The sequence below is a fragment of the Pleurodeles waltl genome, chromosome 9, assembly GCF_031143425.1.
Source record: "Pleurodeles waltl isolate 20211129_DDA chromosome 9, aPleWal1.hap1.20221129, whole genome shotgun sequence".
Classification (NCBI taxonomy): Eukaryota; Metazoa; Chordata; class Amphibia; order Caudata; family Salamandridae; genus Pleurodeles; species Pleurodeles waltl.
In genome coordinates this window covers 889,681,894-889,706,791 of record NC_090448.1, presented here as the reverse complement: position 1 = coordinate 889,706,791, position 24,898 = coordinate 889,681,894, and the positions used below count along the sequence as shown (strand labels likewise).

The 24,898-nt window shown below is 41.2% G+C and overlaps 1 protein-coding gene across 1 annotated transcript in view; it reads right to left on the bottom strand.

The window, feature by feature from the left end:
• Positions 1-24,898, bottom strand: part of UNC79 (unc-79 homolog, NALCN channel complex subunit) — a 770,017-nt gene that overhangs the window by 111,187 nt on the left and 633,932 nt on the right. Inside the window, exons 46-48 of the mRNA XM_069208227.1 lie at positions 16,221-16,310; positions 11,839-12,014; positions 9,703-9,889 (exon numbers count right to left, since the gene is read on the bottom strand). Coding sequence (XP_069064328.1) covers positions 9,703-9,889; positions 11,839-12,014; positions 16,221-16,310 — 453 coding nt within the window. The remainder of the gene's footprint in view (positions 1-9,702; positions 9,890-11,838; positions 12,015-16,220; positions 16,311-24,898) is intronic.

The window sequence follows — 24,898 nt, the reverse complement described above, 5'->3', positions numbered from 1 at the left end:
CTGTTGGTGTAAGAAGACATCCTTAGTTAAGTATTTGGTGGGTCGCGCCCACAAATTTTGGTCTTTGTTTTGTCCTTAGGTCCTTAGATTTGGCCATTGCAGTGGCCAAAGCCGAGGGGTAAGTGCATTTGTGCTGTGTAAACTCAAAGTTTTACCCCCTTGATGTTTGTGAACAGCCAGTAAAAATCGTGAGATGTCTGGTCTGACTAAGTTTGGAAAACTTTGTTGCTTTGGTTGTAATAGGGACTCCCAGCTTGAGGACTCCTGTCCGATTCCTTCGGTTGGAACTCCCACATATGAGCTCTATTCTAAACATGGTGTTGGTCCTATTGCCTTTAATAAGACATGGACCCGATATACAAAGAAAGATGGTGTTTTAAAATGGCCAGAAAATGGTAGTTTCGAAACTGATGTGCTAGATAATTTAGAAGCAACGTTATTTAAAAGAAAAGCCCGGCCGGCAATGTTTGACTCTTTTCGCCTTTGGCGTAAGGAAGCCAAACAGAGAGAAATTAAACAAGCGAAACGAGATAGGAAAACACAGGGAATGACGATTATACAGGCTGCTCAGCAATTCAAAGATGATGAAATAGATAATGCAATGGAAATTTCAGACAGACAGCATCGAATGGCAATAGATAAATGCTATCCAACGTTGCCTATCTCTTCCCTTGATAAAAGAAAAGATTTTGAGGAAGATTCCTTAATGTCCCACTTATTGAAATTGCCTCCGCCCTATGTACAAGGTGCTAATGCACCCCCGATGTTACAGCCTGTTCAGCCGCCAGTTGTGCTTCCGCCTGCTCCAGCTTTTCCACATTTGCCTCCTCAAGTATTGCCTATGCCAGCTTTGCCTTTAACTCCTTTGCCTTCTGCTCCTTTGGCAATTCCTAATGCTCCTTTAGTTAATTCACCTAATACCTTGTCCCCTATCCTTATGTCAAATTCTCCATCTATGCGTAAGCGATTTGCAGATACTGTCTCTGGTCTCTTATCACCTTTCTTTGAAGCTTTAAATGTGTCTCCAGCTTTTTCTCGAAGACAGTCTCGTAGTCAATTCCCAGACTCCGAAGAGCGAGAAAAATTGGACTCACTTGCTTGTAGATGGATCAAGAAGGGTCCCCAATATAGTACGTCTGATATTATGTCCACCTTTCTGCAATGGAATGCACCTACGCAGAGATATGTTTTTAAAGTTATGTGCGATACTCTCGCTAAAGAATGGGAGGATATGAATTTGGGTTCGGTCCCACAGGATCTGTTAGATGTTCAGGCTGACTTTGACAAAGGACTTATTGTGGGTCCTAAGGTTGAAAACGCTGTCAGAACACTTATTTCTTTCAGATCCCTATTGTTCTCACAGACTTTTCCTGATTCTGATCCTTCAGTTAGGACAGCACTGAAAAACTATCCCATGAGAGAGGTTTCTCCAATATGAAAGGAAGAAGTTGCAGCAGCAGGTGCTAATCCAGCTATTCCTGTGCATTTTCAGCGCATATGGATACATGTCCCCTGGAAAAGGTCTGAAGTTTTAGCACTTAAACAGTCACTCCCAGATCCACGCAAAAATCCTGCTGGTTACTATAAAGAGTTGTCGCAAACAGTTGATGCATGTACTATGAATCTAGCAGATATTGACATGTTGATGGGAAATGTAGTTCCACAGACAATATGGGCTAAAATTCGTAGAGAGGATCAGGCTCAAGAATTAGGCGGCGATTGGAACGCTATTATTGCCGCAGATAGAGGTCAAGTAGGTGGTGCAAAGCCCGATGCTTTGATCTCAGAACTCCCTGGTAGGATTATTACATTAATGAAAACAATGATGCCTGCTTTGAGAGTTAATTGGGATAAGCTAGCAGCATGTAAACAAAAGAAAGATGAAAGTGTTTCCGATTTCTTTACCCGATTCGAGGAGGCATTCATTGATCACAGTGGTCAAGATATGGCTACAGAAGGGGGACAGCGATTATTTGTGGATAAGTTCGTATATAACTTGCTTCCTGAACTATCACACAAGCTAAAAGACTCCGAGAGTTCATGGGCAGTTTCTTCTTCCGCCCAGATATTGGCTACTGCACAATATTATGAAAATAGAGACAAAGAAGAAAGGGAAAAACAAGAGAAAAAGACGAAAGAATTAAAAACTAAAGTTCTCTTGCAACAGGCTTATCCTCCTCGTTATGTTCAGTCTCAGTTTCAACAGCCTCCGCAGTTTCAGAGGTTGTATCAAAAGCCTGAACCATTCATTCCAAGACCTTTGCTAGGTCCCAATCAATGTGCTTATTGTAGGGAGGAAGGTCATTTTAAGAACAATTGTCCGGCATTGTTGCAGCGTAATGGAGCAACATCTGCTTCACGAGGTCGTGGTGGTCTTCAGTCAGCAAATAGAGGTAGAGGTCGAGGTGTGTTAATCCAAGGGCAGCGTTCTTTTGTTCCTCCAAATTCCGGAAATTACTTTGATCAGCAAAATGTTAGGTCTACACAGTATTACAGTGAGGATCAGTATATTGAAGGAGGGAATGAAAGTCTTCATTTTGAATAGGACAGCCATGGACAAAGTAAGGGGGTTACGTCAATTCCAGTGGATCAGAATGGACCTTATGTTAATGTCACTACAATGGGTGTTTCAGAGCCATTTCTTTTAGATACTGGTGCCATGAGAAGCTCTATCATTCATTCTAAACTCCCTGGCGCACCTTTGTCTGGCTTAACGAATGTATCTGTAGGATTTTCTGGCGCCCCTGTTCGCAATCCAGTTTCTTGCCCTTTGCCTGTTTCAATAGGCCCTTATGATTTAGAAGCTCCGCTTCTTCTGACGAATGGTTGTGGTGAAAATCTGTTGGGTTTAGATCTATTAAAAAGAATGCATGCTACGATATATTGTTCACCTTCTGGTGTATACCTCACTCTAGGACAGAAAATGACTAGTCCAATGTACTTATCAAAAGATCAATTCCCACCTGAATTGCTTTCTCTTCCCGAAACGCTTTGGGCTACGGGTCCGAATGACGTTGGTTGTCTTGAGATCCCACCTTATGTTGTTACTCTTAAGCCCAATGTTGAAATGCCACGTATTCCGCAATACAGAATCTCTACTGAAGGTGAGAAAGCACTTCTGGAAATTGTCCATGATTTGATTCAGAAGGGTGTGGTTGAGGAAACGAGAGGAAATACATGTAACAGTCCTGTTCTTCCGGTTCTTAAACGCACTGATCCTTCTCAGCCTCCTGTTTATCGTTTTGTAATTGATCTTCGGGAGGAAAACAAGATTGTCGTACCGCAGTTTCCTGTAGTCCCAGATATCACTGCTCTGTTGACGATGATACCTTCTACAGCGACTTGGTTTTCAGTTATTGATTTAAAGAATGCTTTCTTTAGTATTCCCATCGCCGAAGAGAGTAGAGATATTTTTGGTTTTTCTCTCGGAGGCCGAAGCTTCCGGTTTAAACGCGCACCTCAAGGTTATTGTGAAAGTCCCTCTATTTACAGTCAAGCTCTAAAATGTCATCTTGATGCCTTTTCCTTACCGTCCGGTGCCGCTCTCATTCAGTACATGGATGACTTATTAGTTGCCGCTGATTCAGAGGAGATTTGCAAAAACGTGACCGTTGCACTGTTGCGTCATTTGTTTGATCTGAATCACAAGGTTTCTCCTTCTAAATTACAATATGTCTGTCGCGAGGTGACTTATTTGGGTCATCTCTTGTCAAAGGAGGGACGACGATTGACCCCCGAACGAATTCAGGCAATTGCACAAATGTCAGTGCCATCCACACAAAGAGAGGTACGTGCCTTTTTGGGCATTACTTCTTATTGTAGACAGTGGATTCCGAGTTTCTCTTTATTGGCTAAACCGCTGTTGGCGCTAACTTTAAAAGATACGCCTCAGCCTCTTCCGTGGACTGACGAGTGTCAGAAGAGTTTTACTGATTTGCGTATTGCTTTGTGTTCTGCTCCTGTATTGGGTACTCCTGATTACAGTAAGCCCTTTACGCTCTATGTCCACGAAAGAGAGGGTTGTGCATTGTCAGTCTTAACGCAGCGTTTTGGAGATCAACAGCGACCATGCGCATATTTCTCAGCTACGTTAGATCCAGTAGCTAAAGCATTGCCTAGTTGTCTTAAGGCGACAGCGGCAGCAGCAATTTCTATTCGACAATCTGCTGGAGTAGTGCTAGATAATACTCTCATTGTTATGGTGCCACATGCAGTGGATACTTTACTAAATAGGACAAAAACGCAGCATCTTACGAGTGCTCGGTTGTCCGGATATGAGCTGACGCTTTTGGCTAGTCACATACACATCAAACGATGTAATACCCTGAATCCAGCTACTTTGTTGCCTCTTCCAGAAGAGAGAGATGTCTCTGAACAGCATGATTGTTTTCTCCGTACTGAAGAAGAGACTAAGGGTAGAATTGACCTAAAAGACACGCCATTAGTGAATCCAGATGGAACACTATGGGTAGATGGTTCTTGTTTCAAGCTCCCGAATGGAGATACAGTTTCAGCCTACGCTATTACTACTTTGCATACGATTGTGGAGACAGCACGCATTAGACATAATTCAGCTCAGGCAGCTGAATTGATAGCCTTAACTAGAGCGTGTGTGTTATCCAAAGGAAAAAGAGTAAACGTGTACACTGATAGCCAATACGCTTTTGGTGTAGCGTTTAACTTTGGGCGCTTATGGAAGGAAAGAGGATTCTTTACTTCCCATGGTACTAAGATACAACATGGTCAATTAGTGACTGAACTTCTTGAGTCACTTACAATGCCTACTCAGATAGCGATCGTGAAGTGTAGTGCACACAAAAAGATTGTGGACGATGTTGGTCGAGGAAATGCATTTGCAGATGAGGTAGCGAAAAAGACAGCCAGAGACAACACAAGTCGAATGTATGTTGCAGGTCCCGCAAACTGCGTAAGAGAAAAGGGAATGTGTGAAGATACAGTAGAGAGTGTGAAATCAATTCAAGGAGAGGCTACGGAGAATGAGTTGAGAAAGTGGAAGGAAAGTACAGGAATGTTAGATGAGATGGGATGTTGGGTTGAATTATCAGAACATCAACGTTGGCTGTTACCAGATGCTTATGTACTACCTGTAGTTACTATGGCACATGGTCCAGCTCACCTAAGTGCAAAAGGAATATGTAAACTTCTGGCTCCAGTGTGGCAAAATGAGGGGATCCCAAAGTGTGCAAATAATGCAGTAAAACATTGTATTGTTTGCTTGATGTACAATCCGGGAAAGGGAACCCCAACTCCAGCAGGTCATTTTGCTCCTCCGACATATCCATTTGAGGTGTTGCAGATCGATTATATTCACATGGAACGATGCAACAACCTCAAATATGTTCTGGTGGTAGTATGTGCTTTTTCTAGATGGGTAGAAGCCTACCCTCTGAAGGACAATACTGCTTTATCAACTGCCAAAATACTTTTGAAAGAATTCTTCCCTAGGTTTGGTTTGCCGCGCATTGTCTGGAGTGACAATGGGAGCGAATTTGTGGGTCAAGTCATGCAAAAAGTTTGTGCAGGTCTTGGCATAAAACAGAAGTTCCACGCGGCGAATCACCCACAGTCGGCTGGTTTAGTAGAATGCTACAATGGAACCTTGAAGCTTAAAATTGCTAAGGTGCAAGCTAGCACAGGACTTAATTGGCCTGATGCTTTACCATTGGCTCTTCTGTCCACCAGAACAGCAGTACACTCTCGTTTGGGGCTTAGCCCTTACGAAGTGATATTTGGTCGCCCAGCTAATGTATGGGGAGTTCCTCGCCCTAAGAAATACTCAGACTTGCCATACCCGATGTTGATTGACTACTTGCATGACCTTACAACTAAATTGCGTGTCCTTCATCAACAGGTTCAGAGTGCTCTACCAGAGGCTTCCACAGACCCAGGTCATTCCATCCGACCAGGTGACTGGGTCTGCACGAAAAATTTCCAACGACAGAGAAATTTGGAGCCCAGATGGAGAGAGCCACGCCTGGTTCTTTTGACCACAAGAACAGCAGTTAAAGTCGAAGGAAAGAAAAACTGGGTGCATGCCGTGCACTGCAAGAAAGTGCCTTTGCCCTTGCCTTTCGATGAGTGGGTCCGTAGAGGCATCAGTGACTCTGAAAGTGAGAAAGTTCCGCAATTTGTACCATTCAGTGATGCGCGTCTAATTGGAACACTTTCTGAGAAAGAGGACGACGACATCCTTCAAGAAGCAATACCATCGCATCGTCGCTTGAACACGACAAATCCAGGAACATTGTTTCAAAACCAGACTGCCTCTGGACAGGAACGCTATAATTTGAGACCAAGACCAAAGAACTTGTAAATTTCTCTCCTATGTAGTACTCTATCCCGGTTGCAGGGTCACGGTAGGAGTCTTAGTTACGACCTGAGTAAGTGGCAATAGGCCTGCAGGACCTCACAGTGTCATAGGACGGTAGATAATCGTGACTACAGTGATTGAGGAAGATTGCCGTGAGCATCCACTTAGAAAGATGGAGGCTATATTAGATAAAAGAGAAAGTAAAAATGTAAAGAATAATTGTAAAGAAATATATAGTCGTTGTAGTATTGCTCTATGCGTCATTATATTGTCGTGTATTCTTTTGGCATCTGTAAACTGGATCATTATTACTCTGCAGCAAAAAGTTGTCTCTTCTCCTACCTCTACATCTTCTTCTACTATCTCTCCGCACCTATTTCACCCTCTTCCCCAGCATGAACTCATCAGAAGAACTGAATACTTTAACAATTCCTTCGTCCAGTTGTTACATCAACATCAGTTAGTGATCAATACAACTGACTGTTGGGTGTGTGGACTCATACCACATACGGTAGAAAAAGGAATGCCATATTTAGTTCTTCCATTCTCCTATGAAGGTTCCGCTTGGGCTTATTTTGTCATTTTCAATAATGCATATCAAAGTAAAATTAAACAACCTGTCAGTTCACATAGTGTTGGTTCAGATTTCAGTCATAGTTTATTGATAAAGGGAATGGTAGCTATGGCTAAAATCATGGAAAAAAGTGAAGCTTCCATAGATGAAAGAAAAGCATATACCAATTGGAACATAACTAATTACATTTCCAGCCTCAATGATAAGGTTAAGCAAGGAAAATCTCCTCCGATACGGGTCATACCCCAACAAGGAAATTTCTGTCTGCAAATAAATGATAGAACTCCAAACACCGGACAAAGAGAAAGTTTATGTTCCCATACATATGTTTATTCAGCCCTGAATTCACTGCCGTTAGTACCATCTCAAGGTACATACTTCGTTTGCCACGATAGGGCTTATACATGGTTGCCAGCTGATTTCTCTGGTACTTGTTATATAGCCTTTCTTCTTCCCCCTACATACACCGCTCATGCGAACCATCATAAAAATAGATATGGCAGAGGGATTGTAGATTCGAAAGACACAGCAGGACAAGAGGGAGGAGATTTCCTCAAAGGATTTCTTCCCTTCTGGGGTCCAATGGCCAACAGCAGAAATATAAGGCAATTGGTTCGTGTCGTAGAAACCACCATAGACATCACTGTAGGAGCTTTAAGTAACATTACAGCTGAACTACAGGCTGATCGTCTTATGACCTTGCAGAACCGTGTTGCCTTAGACTTTGTTCTTGCGGACCGTGGTGGAGTATGCAAATTGATCGGATCAAGTTGCTGTATTTTCATACCTAATGACGCTCCGACAGTATACCAAGCTATCTCTAAGTTACACATAATCTCCGAGTCGATTCATCAGGACGAAGGAGATTGGTCCTTTTCAGAGTGGTTTTGGGATTACTGTCCAAATGGGGTTGGAAGGTATTGACATTCTTTGGAGTAATTTTAGCTTTTATATTCTCTTGTTGTCTTTGTATGCACTGCGGTCCTGCCATCTGCAACCTATGTGCTACTGCATGTATTCCCAAACCCAAGTCACAAAGAGCAGAGAATATCAAAATGATGGTACAGCAACAGCTTGATGACCTCATGGCCATAGACATCGACTCAGATTAACATGAGTTTGTGTATCTTGCCTGAGTTCTGGCAAAAGGAGGGTCTGAGGAAATTCGATTTTTAATACGATCGTATCGACCCGCCATTTTGTGGCCCGCCGCCATTTTATGTTGCCTTCACTCAGGCAGCACAGCGAACGAAGTCCATTCTGCCTTTTCTGCTTATTCTGCAACATGGTGTTCAAAACAGCCTTCTGCCTCTATCTTTACAAGGCTGGTATTAAGGTCTGACCGAGTACACTAATCCCTGTCTGGTTTTCTAATCCTTGTTTCAACTATCTGTAGGCTCACACTATTCTCCGCCGATCTTATCTTATCGTCTGGCCTTCGCTGTCCTTTGCTAGTATTCTCTCATTTCACAACTGTCCTCCAAACGCACACAAACTTATCGCACCACATGCAACTTCGTTGTGGATCGGTTAATGAATTAGTTCAAGGGAGGGGTGACAAACACAGCTGGAGGGGAGGCAACCTTAAGTCACTTGATACTTTGTTTTCCAATTCCTTCTATTGGTGCTGTCTTGTTTTCCGACATTTCTATTGGCTCTGTTCTATCTTTACGTTATTCTTACTGGCTCCTTTCTATGTGTTCTGGGAGTGTATGTAGTTAATAAATGGTTTTTATACGGTATATAAGATTGTGCGCCACAAAGTAAAGTGGCAGTCTCCTGAGAACATACCTTGTGTACTTCTTGGACAACTGTACTAGCTGCAGCTAATAAAATCCGATCTTTTACGCCTGACAGAGTGTCCCGTGTCTCTGTTAGTTGAGGCAGGTGAATCCAAGGAGATTTCAGGCGTACCCTGCGCCGCCAGGCCCATAAGGTTCTGGTTCTTCACATGGAGGTGACGAGCACTGAGGGGAGTGCACAGAGCACTCTCCTCAGTGCGCCTGTATGTTTTGCTGGCCAGTGAAACACACATGTGCACAAGGGTTCTCTCCAACCAGTACTGTGTTGCCAGGTTGGAGAGAGCAAAACCAGGCTCCCAGTCTGCATTGGAGGGCGCAGCTATGCTTTGAGCAGCGTCATGATTGGTCACAGGGCAGGCTGGGTACCTAGAGTGCGGCGGTGCAGGGTTTTATTCCCTACGCCCTGCTACTTTGCCCAGTCGCCAGCTGTAACTGTTAGTACACGGGGCCTATAGTACTAGGTGCTGGCATAGATCATATATTTGAAGTCTTTTACCAGCACAAACCAGTGAATTATTGTTCTCCACATGCAGAACATACTCAGGATTCAAACACCACAGACTTCGAGGGGCTAGTAATAGGAATATTGATCCACTACAGACTGAGATTAGGTTGTCTCACTATGTACCAGAGTTTTGTATCAATCAGCAGAACATCTTTCTGTCCACAATTAAGTCGTGACCTTATAAATTAACTTTCATAGTTTGCAATTATGAAAAGTAGCATAAATGAAGAAGGTAAATACTATTCCACCAGCTGCTCTACATCTACATCGACTGAGGACCTAAACAGCTGATGGCCCAAATACTGTATTCAGACTGCTCTTAATAATCAGCCATTTTGAAAGGGGCTCTGAACTCCCTATGGACATACACTTTAAAATGCCAACATCTTTAAGATGTATAGCTAATGAACATTTGGGCAGATTGCTCTTAGAAAGAGGAAATGATTCACCATACATGTATCTACATGCAAATTCATGCAAAGTTACTGACCTTTGATTGCTCTGGAAATCCCATTAGGATGACGATCAGGTGATCTGCAATTTGGGAGCCGACATCCAAAGGAATTGGCATGCAGGAAGAGGGTGAGTTCAAGCAGACCACACTGTGAGTCAAGGATCCCAAGAGTAGCCATGACAGGAGGCGGATGTGAGTGACACATTCAATAAATTCTTTAGGCCTATTGGAAAAAAATATATGTTTTCAGAAATAAAATCTTTTTGCCTAAGTAAACACTGTCTTAAACTGGATCGGTTTTGTAACAATATACATATTATGGCAGCATTATGATAAGAATGATTGTATAATAATTCAGCATTTGCTTTAAAGTTTTCAGCAAGCCAATCACAAAGATTTGGTGACTTTCACTTATCACTAAAGGTTTATATACCTTTTCGGAGACCGTTTAAGTAATGATGAATGGTAGATATACTAAAGAAAAAACCTTGTATTTAGATTCCTAAAGTCTAAATATTTTGTTTTATTAGTGGTATTAAAGAACCTTTAAACCTCACGAAAGTGATCCATTGTTATCAGTATGTTTCCTACAGCCATCGCCCTCTGGCAAAACGGAAGTCCTCATCCTCGGAAACACCCTGACCGCCTGGGACGACTCCTGGTGGCCCACGGCCCTTGGCACCGCACTGACCCCCACAGACCACGCACGCAACCTCGGTTTCATCCTGGACCCACTTCTCACCATGACCAAACAAGTCAACGCCGTATCATCCTCCTGCTTCCTCACCCTCCGCAAGCTCCGAAAGATCTTCCGTTGGATCCCCGCCGACACCAGAAAGACCGTGACCCACGCCCTCGTCACGAGCCGCCTGGACTACGGCAACACCCTACACGCCGGAACCACCGCTAAACTCCAGAAACATCTGCAACGAATTCAAAACGCCTCCGCCCGCCTCATCCTCAACATACCCCGCAACAGCCACATCTCCGCCCACTTGAGACACCTGCACTGGCTTCCCGTCAGCAAACGGATCACCTTCCGACTCCTCACCCACGCACACAAAGCCCTCCACAACAAGGGACCCGAATACCTCAACCGCCGCCTCAGCTTCTACACTCCCACCCGTCTTCTTCGCTCCACCAGCCTCGCTCTCGCCGCTGTCCCTCGCATCCGCCGCTCCACGGCGGGTGGGAGGTCCTTCTCCTACCTGGCGGCCAAGACTTGGAACTCCCTCCCCACCATCCTCAGGACCACCCAGGACCACTCCGCATTCCGGAGACTACTCAAGACCTGGCTTTTCGAGCAGCAGTAACCCCTTCCCCCTAGTGCCTTGAGACCCGCACGGGTGAGTAGTGCACTTTATAAATGTTTATGATTTGATTTGATTTGATCTGGGACACACTTTTCAATCACTGTTGCAGTGGTACGTTTCCAACAACCTCCCAAACAATAGTAAGGGCCTCATTTAGATACTGGTGGATGGGTTACTCTGTCACAACGGAGACAGATATCTTGTTTACCGAAATCTAAATCCTATTATATTCGATGGGATTTAGATTTCGGTGGATGGGATATCTGTCACCACTGTGACACAGTAACATATCCAACCATATCAAAATCAGGACCTAAGTCTCTGCTAACCACGAATGTCTAAAAACCATGGCAAGATTGCACTCTGCCTTTCTATAGTCACTCATATCTAGTTGTGACCTTATTGTGACCAATAAGATCTGCAGATGTAGGCACCTATGTTTGGAAACACTGTTTGCCCTATTCTTGTTTATATAGGCATATTTTAAGACTGTTTAAGTCTTGAAAAGAGCTTGGCTTTTTTTTTTTTTAGCAGATGCCGTTTTTTATTTTCATATTCTCTTCCCAGGACACAAAGGTCATTTTCTCTACACTATCATAGGGAGCACTACCACACCACAAAGGAGAAAGTGATAAACATGCTACCAGTGCAATATCTATATTTATTTAGTTGAGAAGTCGCTATTTGATCACACTAAGTGGCAGATCACAGCAGCAATGTGGTTACTTTACATTCTGTGTGATGGTTCAACAGTAGACTAAGATTCAGGTTACAGTGAGAATGTTCTAAATGAACATCTGTACATTTCTCAAAATGTCATATTTGCATTTTCTTTTCAAAAATAAAAGTTGAATCTTACCCCTGTTGCATGGCAGAAGGAGGATGATAGAGCCAAGGTAAGTACCGAACCACTGCTTTATTGTCCCGATGGTTTCCCCTAGTGATTTCCATAGAAGCAATTTGTGCTAATCCAACTTTGAGATGGCCGCCAAAAGTGTCCTCATGCAGTGGCTGGGAGCAAGTCTTCATGTGGCTCTGAAAAGCAAAACATTGGTTTCTATTTTCTTTTTTTACATCTGTAACTCATTGCAGTTCTCTCTTCCTATCTTTAAGGTGTTTGCTCATCTTCTAGAAAAATGATCAAGTTGGTGGACGGATGGCCACATGACCAAAAAGAAAATGAAACGAAACCTTCAAAAGAATTCACTGTTTGTGTTAATGGAGGTCCTTTTTCAAAACAAAACATCAGTCCCTCTCTGCTTGCTGGTCTGATTGGCCCAACAGAAAAACTAGGAAGTGTGAGGCAGAATTTGTTTAAGTACTAATGCCGGCATTTATATTTTGGATTCCTTCTTAGTTTATATTTGAAATATATCTGTTTAGATACAGTTATTCTAGTTTTATTGTTTTCAAAGATTTTGTTTAATACTCACATTGCCACACACAGCTTTCAATTGTTTTTAGATGGAAAAAAGTTAAAAGGGGACTACAAAAAAGCAATGTAAGACGTGGGGTTAATAGACATAGCCTTGGCCATGTGCTTGGTAGATAAGGAAGGCATTATCCAATTTTCTTGAAATCCCAGGCTCAATGTGAACCTTCAGATAATGCTGAAGGCCACATGTGCCTGTCTTGTTGCATAAGGCGAAGTAAGAAAACACCTTAAGCACCACCAAGTGGTGATGCCAAATTACTGTAGGAGTTGGAAAATGTCTGCTCTGATAATTCTAGCCTAATTTCTTATCCCTACATTTTCAGGTATATCCCTGACAGGAGAGTTCTTGAGCTTCCCTATTGCCTCATTACTTTAATTGTATCTGTAGCTTGGCACAAAACAGAACACATGTATGGTGAACAGATTACGTAAATAAGGACTTGGCCATTCCTACTGGGCACACCTAACAACTGAATCTTAGACGCGAACCATAGGCCAGATGTACATATAATGCATTTAGTAAAAATGGTCAGAGTTTGCGCACTGACTTGTAATGAATGCGCTGGTATTTTGTAAACCAGCCTATGTACTAGTAGGTAGATTAATAAAATAACAAATCGTAGTAGATTGCAATTCGTTCTATCTCAATAACATAATCAAGTAGGTCAGAAATTGTGACCCACTGCAATTCGTTGACATCACAGGAATGGTGGCCTGCTGGAGCCAGAAGACAACCATGTCTGTGAAGGCTTTTAAATAAAGAAATCATATTTTTTTTAAATGCAGCTCATTTCCCTTAAAGGAAACGGGATATGTTAAGAAAAAATGAAGTTTCACAAAGTTTTTGGAGGACTAGAAATTTTTCTTCAACATTCTCAAAGATAAAGGGGTCCTTTGGAAACCCCTTCCTGTTTGTGCACAGTTACCACCTCCTTTAAGGTGTTGGTAAAATATTAATGTTTGACAACCAGATTTCAGCTTTAAAACATTAACACATTATTTGAAAGGGAAGCCCTAAATATGCCCCTTCCAAATAGAGATTCGGTATGGTTTCCTAACTTATTTTAACAATTTGAAAAACCTTGTTCAAAACATTGAAGGGGCTGAGTGCATTAGAAAAAATGTTTTAGCCTTCACAAACCCTCTGGTTTATTAAATGGCAGGGTTTGAGAATGCTAAAACCCTTAGTAAGATTGTGCCCATTACCTTTGTTTTCATAATTTTGAGGTGTTTCGCATTTAGCAAATAAACTGACAACTAGCCTGTAAATATTCTCTTTCTGAATGGTATGGCAGAAAAAAAGATGTATTCTCAGTACAAAAAGTCTGGAAAATTATTATTCCAAACCATTCTCTGAAGGTTTATGAACTAAAATGAAGTTTGTGATGAAAACATTCAAAAAAGATTGAGCGAACATTACAAAAATGCTGTTTTATGTAAACGTGAGGCATAAATTAGTCATTTTCACGTCAATCAAGTGGCTGGGCCAATCAGAGAGCAAAAGAGATAGAAACATAACTGACAGGAAAGCATAACTTATTTGAATACAAAAGTTAGAATGAACACAAATGGTGACTGGTATTTAAATTATTGTGAGCATGACAGCATTACAAATGCTGCAGGCATACTTTTTGATAGCTTGGAAACATGTGAAGATCAATTCAAAATGGATCTGTTTTTGCTCACTCAACCAAGAAGTGTTTATTTTCTGAATGCAACAAGTGAGAAAACAAATTAAAATGCGAACCACACATTTCCACCCTATGAAAAAATATGTTTTCTATTCCGCCTATTCAGACATTCAGACTGCAAAATAAGGCTTGAGAAGCAAAATCACTTTGCAAATAAATAAATTAAAAGAGTGTACCGAGGAGACTGCTCACATATAAAAAGAGATGATTTGCCCATTCTCCCTGTCAATCAAGTGGGCAGGCCAATCGGGCAGCAATAGGTCTGCAGACACAATGCCTTTCCCATTAAATAAAAAGAACCTCAACAACCATAAAGAAAATTGAAACTGAATTCAATCCATCTATATTTCCATCTTATTAAAAAGAGTGCCGTTTTTGTTGAGAAATATTGACTTTTTCAGATAGTATCTCAAAACCACCAGCAATTTTGCACCATCCCAGTGCATCCTTTCTCCTATTGCCTTCAAAACCAACTTCTGTTTGTATACATAGCTAAATACATCAACAGATTGATACATAGATGGATAGAGATGGACAGATGGACTGATCATATGTGTTCACACCGGACGTTAATGTTATCACTAACAACATTAATATGTATGTAAACATTTTTTTATATGTATAGGGTGCCCATTTCCTAAGTGGCAGCCTTATAATTGGACACTTATAGAACATTTCAGAAACTTCACAGTGAATACATGACAAGGAGTGAATAAAGAAAATAAATTGCAACTATTGTCCAGAATCTTGGCAGACTGTGGCTCTGATAATTCTTAGTGGGAAGGTCCAAGAAAGCGGGCATCAATGGGAAGGGCTCTTGCCTGCACTCTTTCATGCAAGGCTATAGAAGGGAAGAAAATCAGTGCCCCCTCAGAAGTTCACTTATACAATGGGAAGGAGACACTTCCGCTGTGCCAATTCTGAAAAGCCAAATTTATTTGCTGTATATTAAGACAATGGAGACAACTGACCAGTAGGCAGGTGGTAAAGGTTACATAACATGGAGGAGGGCAGAACAGGGAAAGGCCCAAAAATGTTAATTCTCATTAGGAAGTAAAGACTACTCTCTCAAATTATCCAAGTACCGGTAGGTGGGGTCTAAGTCGAGGTTTCCCAGAGTCTGCTGAGCCAGGCCCACACACACATACTTAGATGATCACGTTTACAAAATCCAAAAAAGAGACGTTTTAATGAAATGTTTTGAAAGGTGCCCATCCCCCCAAAAGGCCACCAAGAACACGTGACAAAATAACAAGAAAAGAAGTCCAGAACAGGAAAGCTAACGCTCTAGATAAGAGGAAGCGCTCTAACTGATTTAAGAAAAAGTCGCCAATCAGTATTGCTAATGGTGCTGGGTTTCCCTCAAGCTGGAAGTAAATTTGTTTCTAAAGAGCTGGGTTTCATGGCGTTGTCAACATATGTACGTTTTCAACAGATAAATTCATGCAGCACCTTCGTCCCCATGTATAGGAAATCTGACAAAGGGATTGGGCACCCAGAATGATCATTTTGCACCTTGAGATCTCTGCCATTTTGTGTTAACAACATTTAAGTTAAAATAATAGAACAATGTCCCTCATTGGTGATTTTCTCTTAAAACAGTTGTGTTGCTTTACCAAAGCAAATTTACAGCACAGTAGTTCTAATTAAATACAGTTGTAGTTGTACTGTGCAGTAAATGCTTTTACCTCTGCTTAGCAAATTAGGTTCTCAGAGTGCTCCCGCTGAATCTTAACACAAGCCTGACTGTTCTGGACACCCTTTCGGAATTTGTTGAGGACATTACCGACAGTATCAAGAGACGAACATCGCCAAAAAAATGCCTTTGTTTCTGAGGGGAAAAAATAACATTTTAAAACTTAAAAAACTATGTTGTGACATAATGTTCATCTACAATAATGACCGCTATGTCATGCATTAGTCCTTGTGGTGCTGGCTTCATCTCAAACATTAACAGTTTTCAGGCACAGAGTTAGTTAATGCCCTGAAATTCCATCCTTGACACACAAACTGTTTAAACAACATTCGCAAGTAATATTCAAGAATTGTTTTTTTTTCTGTCTCAGGGGCTTGACAAGCAATTGTTTACTTTTCGTTTTGGTATAGCTACTGTACCTTTAGTTTAGTGAGCGTGTGCATGTCCGCAATGAAATCCAGCAGGTCGCTAATATACTGCCTCATGCATTCCATGGCTGCGGTTCCACCCTGTAAATATTTAAAAAATATATACAAATCACCATCATGCTCTTCCTACTTTCATGCTTCATGCAGGTTTAGTCTCCAGAAAAGAAGAATTTATACTTACCCCAACTCGTTGGGGGATCTTTCCATTTGAAACCTTCTCTGAGGTCATAAAGAAGCACCAGGGATTTTAGATGAACATTATGACATTGTGTCTGTTACTTCCTTATTCATGCCCAACAGCTGTTACTAGCCATTTTGTGGAATTATCACTTTCAGATAGAGTAGTTGAGCATAGTGGTACCCATATGAAGTCAAAAACTTAGAGATGTAGGCCCATATTTATACTTTTTTTGCACCGCATTTGCGTCATTTTTTTATGCAAAAGTGGCGCACACTTACGAAATATAATTGTATTTTGTAAGTTTGCACCGCTTTTGCGTAAAACAATGATGCAAATGTGTCGCAAAAAAAGTATAAATATGGGCCGTAATGTCATACACAGAGTGCAGATTCTTCAAATGTTTCACTACATGCCTTGAGTAGGATTTCAGAGTTACAGAAGATTACAATGGTTGTGCTCAAGCAGAATGTTGGAGGTAGGCATTAGTTAAACACTGCAGAAGATTCAATGCATCTAATGTATGGCATGCCTAAATCCGTAGCTCATTGATACTGATAGAAGGAAGCCAGTGTAATTTACGAATTATATAAAGATATACTAATTAGTAACAAGAGCCTGATTACAGGTGTGCCTGAACTCAGATTATCCCAACAAATTATAATTCACCAATGTCCCGTCTCACTTGTCTTCTTGTTTGAATCCCCAACACCTTTCATACCCAACATATTATCGAGTCTGTCCCCATTCCAAAACTCTCCATTCCCTAACCTCTCAAACCCTCTAACAAACTTCATAGCTTTTTTCCTCTCTGAAAACCGAGTGCTACCCATGGCAACACTCGCACCATCAACGTATCTCCATTTCCAAAACGATTCTATTTCCTTCCTTGTCCTCAAGGTATTTCCCGACTTCTTCACAACAGACTGGCTCCACGTTCTCATGCTTCAACTCCCTAGGTTCCTCCCTAGTGACAGAAATCTGCACGTTCATAAAGAATACTTATTTGTGTTGGAATGCACCACTGACAATAGAAATCAAAATAGTTCAACTTTTTGGAGAACAATTGCACACCATTTTCGGATATGATTTTCCCCTGAGAAAAGAACACCTATGTTGAAATTTTAAGTAATTTGCCTTTGTATATCTCTCACAAAGTAAAAAGGCAATATAGGTGCTAATGTAATTCAACCGAAAAAATAATGCAAAAGAAACCTCCTCCAAACATGTCAAATGGCCCCTGCAGTGGTCTAGCCCTTAAAGTCATATCCACTGATCACTCCTTGGATCAATATTCATCACCTTCATCTTTCAATAAACGTTTTAATAAAATATGATTAAAAAAGATGCAGATGTGGGCTTAAGACATATGTTTAACTCTGCAATAAGCATGGGAAGTCACAAAAGTGGTTACAGGCTTTGGCAGAGCATGCAACACAACCTGGTAGGAGGCAGCGGTAGAGAGCAGTAATCCCCTATGTTATATCATGGATAATCACATATCCATGAGGTTAGACAGGGCTGGAGATAAACCTAACCAATCTTGTTCAGGTTCCTCAAAGTTATGATTATATCTGGTTTCTGTACCACTATAATATGGACAGTAAGCATAAAAATTGTAAACATAAAGGCAAAAGGACAAAAGTTTCAGAGGTCTAATGTTGTAAGAGATACTATTGTCGTGTAAGTATTAAGGCACGTATTAGATAATGGTTAAGTTTGGAGTTTGGTTCAGGACAAGGGTTAGGTTTAAGGCATGGGTTAGGTTCAGTGTTAGGGTTTCCGTTTAGGGATAGTTATTGTAAAATACACAGGGCATCCAAAAAATATATTTCTTTTGTGAAATACTCTGCCCATGAATTTTTGCAGAACAAGATGTTGGTGTCCTCTATTCTGATATAGAACTATCAGGTTTGTGTACTTTCTCATTGCGATAACAACAAATGGGCTGCAACCATTACTGGGCCTTTTCGTCCATTTCATGAACAATCCGGATCTTACTGTTAGCATTTGAAAATCTTTCACCATGATCTGTGGCCGCCGAAGTCCAGTACTAAAATACATAAGATTGTGGAAGTTAATATCAACACTGTGAAACACTTTAGTTACTCTGGGATTCATTTTGATGAGGGCCTGCAATGGGGATACCTGCTTAAGTTGAGATGTATGCAGGTTAAGAGCTCGATCGAGATGGAGTTTAGGTTTGCCTCCAGGCTTCGTCATAATCCCAGGGGTGTGGAATTTATTAAAATATCTACTTGTCCAGTGGACAGGTTGCTTCTCAAATCTACTTGTCCTGTAAAAAGATCTACTTGTCCCTTTGGTGCCATGTAGAGTGGCGACAAATTATGGCAGCAATCTCATTATGTAAGTGCTCTGATAATAGCCTCTCTGATTATGCCAGGGCTACTACCATAGTAGGGCTTGAATACTTGCAGTTTCAATCCCTACTGTAGCAATTTCCTTATTTTGCCACCTTTCTGCAGATCTGCATACTGAGGCTGGAGGAAGCAGTAAGCAATAGTTCTAGGGCTGGAATGCCTTTGAGTCTGCAAACCTACTAACCTGCATGTTTTAAAGATTTTTACCAGCTTCTCTCTAATATTTTCCCATAATAAGAAAGGTTGGACATTTACTCCTGACAATGGCAGAATTAGAACTTCTTCCAGGGTTGGGAAGAAAGTGGCTGGAGGGAAAATGAACTTGCAAATGCTCAATAGATTTTTACATGAGCAAATCTACACATCGTATTTACCCATGCTAAAATACAGTCCACAAATATTTTATAGGGTACGACATATACCATGGGTGCACTTTTGTGACTTTCTTTAAGAATTTGGGGCCACATGTAGGTAGGTTCAGATTTGCGACCTGCAAATTGCGAGTCACAAATCCGAATGTAGGATGGTGTCCCTGACACCATCTGTGATTCGCAAGGGCTTCGCAAATGCCCACCTCATGAATAATCATGAGGTGGGTCGCAATTTGCGACCCCCTCGCGAATGGCGGCCCTCACAGGGATGGTGGCCTGCTGGAGACAGCAGACCACCATGTCTGTGACTGCTTTTCAATAAAGCAGTTTTTTTTTTGTAATGCAGCCCGTTTTCCTTAAAGGAAAACGAGATGCATAACAAAAATGAAAAATGAAACGTTTTTGTATCATTTTTTCAGAGCAGGCAGTGGTCCTCAGGACCACTGCCTGCTCTGAAAAAATGTTTACAGTGACATTCACAATGGGGAAGGGGTCCCATGGGGATCCCTTCCCTTTTGCGAAAGTGTTAGCACCCATTTGAAATGGGTGCAAACTGCGATTGGTTTGCGCCCGCGTTCGCGGTCACAAAACAATCCTACATTGCACTGCGAGTCGCAATTAGGAAGGGAACACCCCTTACTAATTGCGAGTCGCAAACCCGTTTTGCGATTCGGTAACAATCGCAAAACTGGGTTTGTGCATCGCAGTGTGCTTTTTGCATGTCGCAAACAGCGAAAGTCGCTGTTTGCGACATGCAAAAAGCTACCTACATGTGGGTCATGGTCCCTAATTAGGTCTGGTGTTAACAAAGACATTTTGTTTTTATTAAACTTCTATTTCTCTCTCTTTCGGCCGGCTTTACTGTGAGTGATCGCATTCTGCTCTTCCACAAGGAGCATATTGTCACACAAAGTAGTTTTGTTCAGTGTCAGGTACTACAGTGGCAATCAGTGACGTAACTAAACTGGAGGGTGCCCCTTTGTAAAGAACATGGAGGAGCCCCCTCTCCAGACTCACTCAGGGCAGGTGCTGTGCTGAAGGGGCCCCCTGGAGGGCGGCTGCGGGGCCTTTGTTATGCCGCTGGTGTGCTTTTAGAGAGTTCAAAAACTTTTTTTGGGGGGGGGGGGGGGGGGGTTGCCAGTGTTTGTTACAATGTTGAGGGCCTGGTAGCTCCCACAACAATAAAGTGTTACAAAAGCCATGTCAAAACAAGACACGCATTGATGAAACTAAAAAACTTATTAAAATATGTCAGATCAGTTGGCTTTGTCAGTGTTTGTTTATTTTCATGCTTCCCATAATCGTGTTGAAAATGGTTACACTGATTTTCCATTAGAAATATTTTTGGGAAATACTAGCATGCATCAACACATTTTACTAAATGACACTTCATTTGCATATAATCAGAGAGCATTCTGGGAGCATTATACTTAGCCTCATAGCCTAAACTTTTCAAACATGTACATACACGTTTTTTTTTGGGGTACTGGAACCAACGTCAGTAGTGAAGTGTGACCTTAAAACATTTATTTACAGCACTCACCCTAATAATGAAGGCTTTCAAATAATGAACCATAAATACAAGTTCGAACAGCATTATCTTTTGGAAACACATTACCTCAACTGCAGAGAGTTCCACTCTCTGTAATCGGGCAGCCAAAGGGTTTGTGCTGCAGGGGGTTGGGCCTACTTGTCCCAAGGACAAAGTAAACATAAAAACTTGTTGCCCTTGACCCCAAACAAGATGTCTCGGGCGATAGCAATTCCACATCCCTGTAATCCGGTGAGGGAACTATCACACATTCAGAATTCCAAATGTCTATTGGTTGCTTCATATAAAGCTGAGGTCTGGGGATACCTAAACCCCACAGTACTACAGAAGAAAGTGTGTGTGCACCCTCTTGGCCGTACCTAAGAGCACCGCAAACATTATTTGTCATAATTAAATTGGGCTGAACTACCTTAAGTACTTAGTTGGTTTTGCGTAAAATGTGTCTTTGTCCCAAAGCTCAGTTTTTAAAGTTGCTGATCACCGATGCATTAACACTTGATTATGTATTCAAAATCCAATGGTTTGAGTATCTGAAACAGACTTGTACAGAAGTAGGCATTCCAAGTTATTAATATTCCCCAGGATTGCTGGAGTCTGTATCCAAAGAAGCTTTGAAAAAACATTACTTTTGTTATAGAAACGATTGACGGATCCCTATGGCACAATCTATGCAAACTGTTGTGACTCATTTTGCTCTCTGTATTTTTAATTGTGATGAACCCTATTTGATGCTTATCCCAAATACACAGCACCGATTTTATCTAACCTGTTTTAGATTAAATGCTGTGCATTTTCTGCCGGCCTTCCCTCTTGAGGGCAATTTCCTATCTGCCCTTGCAGTCAGGTGCAGCATCAAAGCACTAGTAACGTTATGCTTTTCTGCTCCCTTTGCACATATTCCTGTAAGCACTTTTTAGTACCTTCTCTATGTGCAGCTAAAATTAAACATTACCACCCTGCCGTTTTCTTTTAACAACAGTTACCAGCCACTGAAGTATTTTTATTGTTTTAAATTTTATTAGTGCAGCCTTAAGAATTAGGAAACAATATGGCTCATGACAGTACTCCACTAAACTATGATGATCTAATGTTTTAGTGGATTGTGTGTTCTGCTGTAGGTACTTATGCTGCCTGCAACAACAAAATTATGAGGATTTATTTAATTTTATTAAATCAGTTTTTAAGTAGTAGAGGATTGATTTAAATTATGCATGATTTTTACGGTCTTTATGTCTGCTTTTAAGGCGTGTTCACTAAATAAAGAATTATGACTGACTTAATGAGGAAGGAGCGAATCTGAAGACTCAACGCCTGATTTAGATATTGGCGGACAAGTTACTCCGTCACACCTATGACAAATATCCCATCCACAGATATCTAAATCCGACTATATCCTATAGGATCTAGATGTTGGCGAACGGGATATCCGTCACCGTTGTGACAGAGTAACTTGCTTGCCAATATCTAAATCAGTCCCTCAGTCATGTGTACCACTTAAAATGACAACAATCTCTCCTTCACTAAAGATGAGATTCATCAGGCATGACAATCACACAAATCATCTCATGAAGAATACCTTTTACTCTTCTGAGGCACTCATTATGAATGAAAAGCAGCTAAAATATCTTGTTGTAAAATGTGCCACAAATGAAAAATATCTCTGGGAAATAAATGCTACTGCAAATATAGTACTACATTGATTTTCCTGGTAATGCCCATTGATCAAGCTCAACTTCAGTGCTTGGAAATTCCTCAACGCAGAGTAACAGATGCCCCAGTATCAGTAGTTCTGGGCGCTGAATTACCATATTGACACAGCAGATGGCCTCATAAGGAGCGCTTTGTAACGTCCAATAAATGCTAAAAGATTAATTTTACATACATTTTCTTCATTTATTTATTCTCTATGATGAACATCTGGTCACAATACTTTGGAGAAAGATGATTCTCATTTCTTCTTGCCTACATTCTAGAAACTCTTTTCTGTTTTTTTTGCACATGTATAATTTGCATCACATGCTCATCTTGTTAAAAATCATCATAATAGTGACACATACCCATTATCTAGAGGTACCACTAGCATGAAAAACCACATCTGTGTATATTATTTCAAGTTGAGCTTTCTTCTTCAAAAGGCATTAATTACCGTAGAGTTCAAAGCACTGGTGTAGAGCAACCCGTGGTCAATTTAATAAAGTCATGTCCACACCAGGAACCGTAATTTCATATATTGGGAACCTGCTCTTATTTTCCATTTTTTTAATCTGGAACAGAAAATTCACCTCATCACTCCTTGCACTCACGGCTGCTACTCCTAATGCTCATATTTTCTATGCCATCATCCTTATACATGCATGCAAAAGCCCAATTTCACTTGTACGACTTATACTTTTCATTCATATCTATTACATACCACCTTCACTAATTAGATGACTTTCTTATTACATTATGTCATCTATCTTATAGTGTTAATGCTCCTGTGTTCTAAATTACTTCCTTTCTGTTACATTTAGAAACTTTACAGATTTGTTTAACAATTCTTTAAACCAAGAAATGTTATGAATATTCTGTTGTAACTGTGACGGAAGATACATAACGTCACCATGAAGGTCTGTCTCCCTGATTTGAATGTGGGCAGACCTTGTTTTGGCTAAGGTGGTGACTATGTTGAGCCGTCAGTGAAATGGGTACATGATACCCACCCAATCACGATGAGTGGACATGTAGCCATTTTTTTTACTGCATGTAACTGCTAAGCAAACCCTGGCACCGAGTGACAGTAAAAATCAAATAATTCCCCACCCCAATGGGAGATGACTCCCACGACGAGGGGAGCATTACCTTTTAAAAAAAAAAAATGCAGTTTTGTGATTTTCTTTTTGAAAATAAAAAAAAGAATGCAGGTTGGTGAAGGGTTATATCATGCTGAGGGAGCCCTGCACCAAACAGCAGATTGCATTGCATTGCTTCCTACCTCCGTGACCACGGGCCCTGCTAATGCTTTACAAATGGCCACCAGCTTGGCAATCATTAATAAGTTCAGCAGTCGAGACATAAACCAGGGCAACAGAGATATTAACTCCATTGCCCTGCTGGAACAACTGCCCGACTGCCAACATATAAATGTGGTCTTGTATATCCACTATTTCTTCCGGATTTGCTGGCCCCCTTCCTCATTATTTTTTGGCCCGTACACATCTGTCACACACTAAACAATATAATGTTAGCAAAATCCCCATGCTCCCAAAGTTGTCAACACAAAATAGTCCTCTTCTACTTCTCAGGAGACTGTATAATTATCTAAAAAGTATTAGTTGTCTTGATCCCAAGAAAATAAAAGACAATCTAAACCAAATCCCAAAGACCTGTGGCCACAAAGAAAATGCCTGTTTGTGGTCATCTGATTGTGTTTTCTCCTGATGCTGCCACTAATTGATCCGTGAAAAGGGGCTTGATGTAGAGTTTTGCGGATGGGTTACTCCATCACAGACATGATAGATATCCTGTCCAAGGTATTACGATTGCCTTTGGATATAATGGAATAGTAATACGGCAGACGGGATATCCACATGTTTGTGAGGGAGTAACCCCATCCATCAAACTCTAAATCAGGCCCTTAATCTTCATACTGCTCCTAGGGTATGGTATGATCCATCAGAATGAGAAAAGAATAGGTGGAGGTGAACAGTCTTGCACGCTACTATCTACAATTGTTGTACCTGACTGTCCTGTTAAGGTAACCCTAAACCTTTTGCCATTACCCTCCACTTTTGTTGAATTTGTTTATGCTGGCTTTAGGGCTCTGTGCAATTTACCAGTTCTAACCAGTGCAAAAGTGCTTGTGCTCTCTCCTTAAAACATGGTAGAATTGACTTAAAACCAACTGGTCTAGTTAATTTGCTCATACGTCCCTAGTAAAGTTGTAGTAGGTGTGTCCAGAGACTGTAAATTAAATGCTACTTGCGGGCCTGCAGCAATGGTTGTGCCATCCACTTAAGTAGCCCTTTCACACATGTCTCCAGTCTGCCATTGCAGCCTGTGTGTGCAGTTTTAAACTGCCACTTCGTCCTGGCAAAATAAACCTTTTGCCTTGCCCAAACCTTTCTTTGTACTACATATAAGTCACCCCTATGGCAGCCCTAAACAGCCCACAGAACAGAATGCAACTTATTTGAAAAGAAGGACAT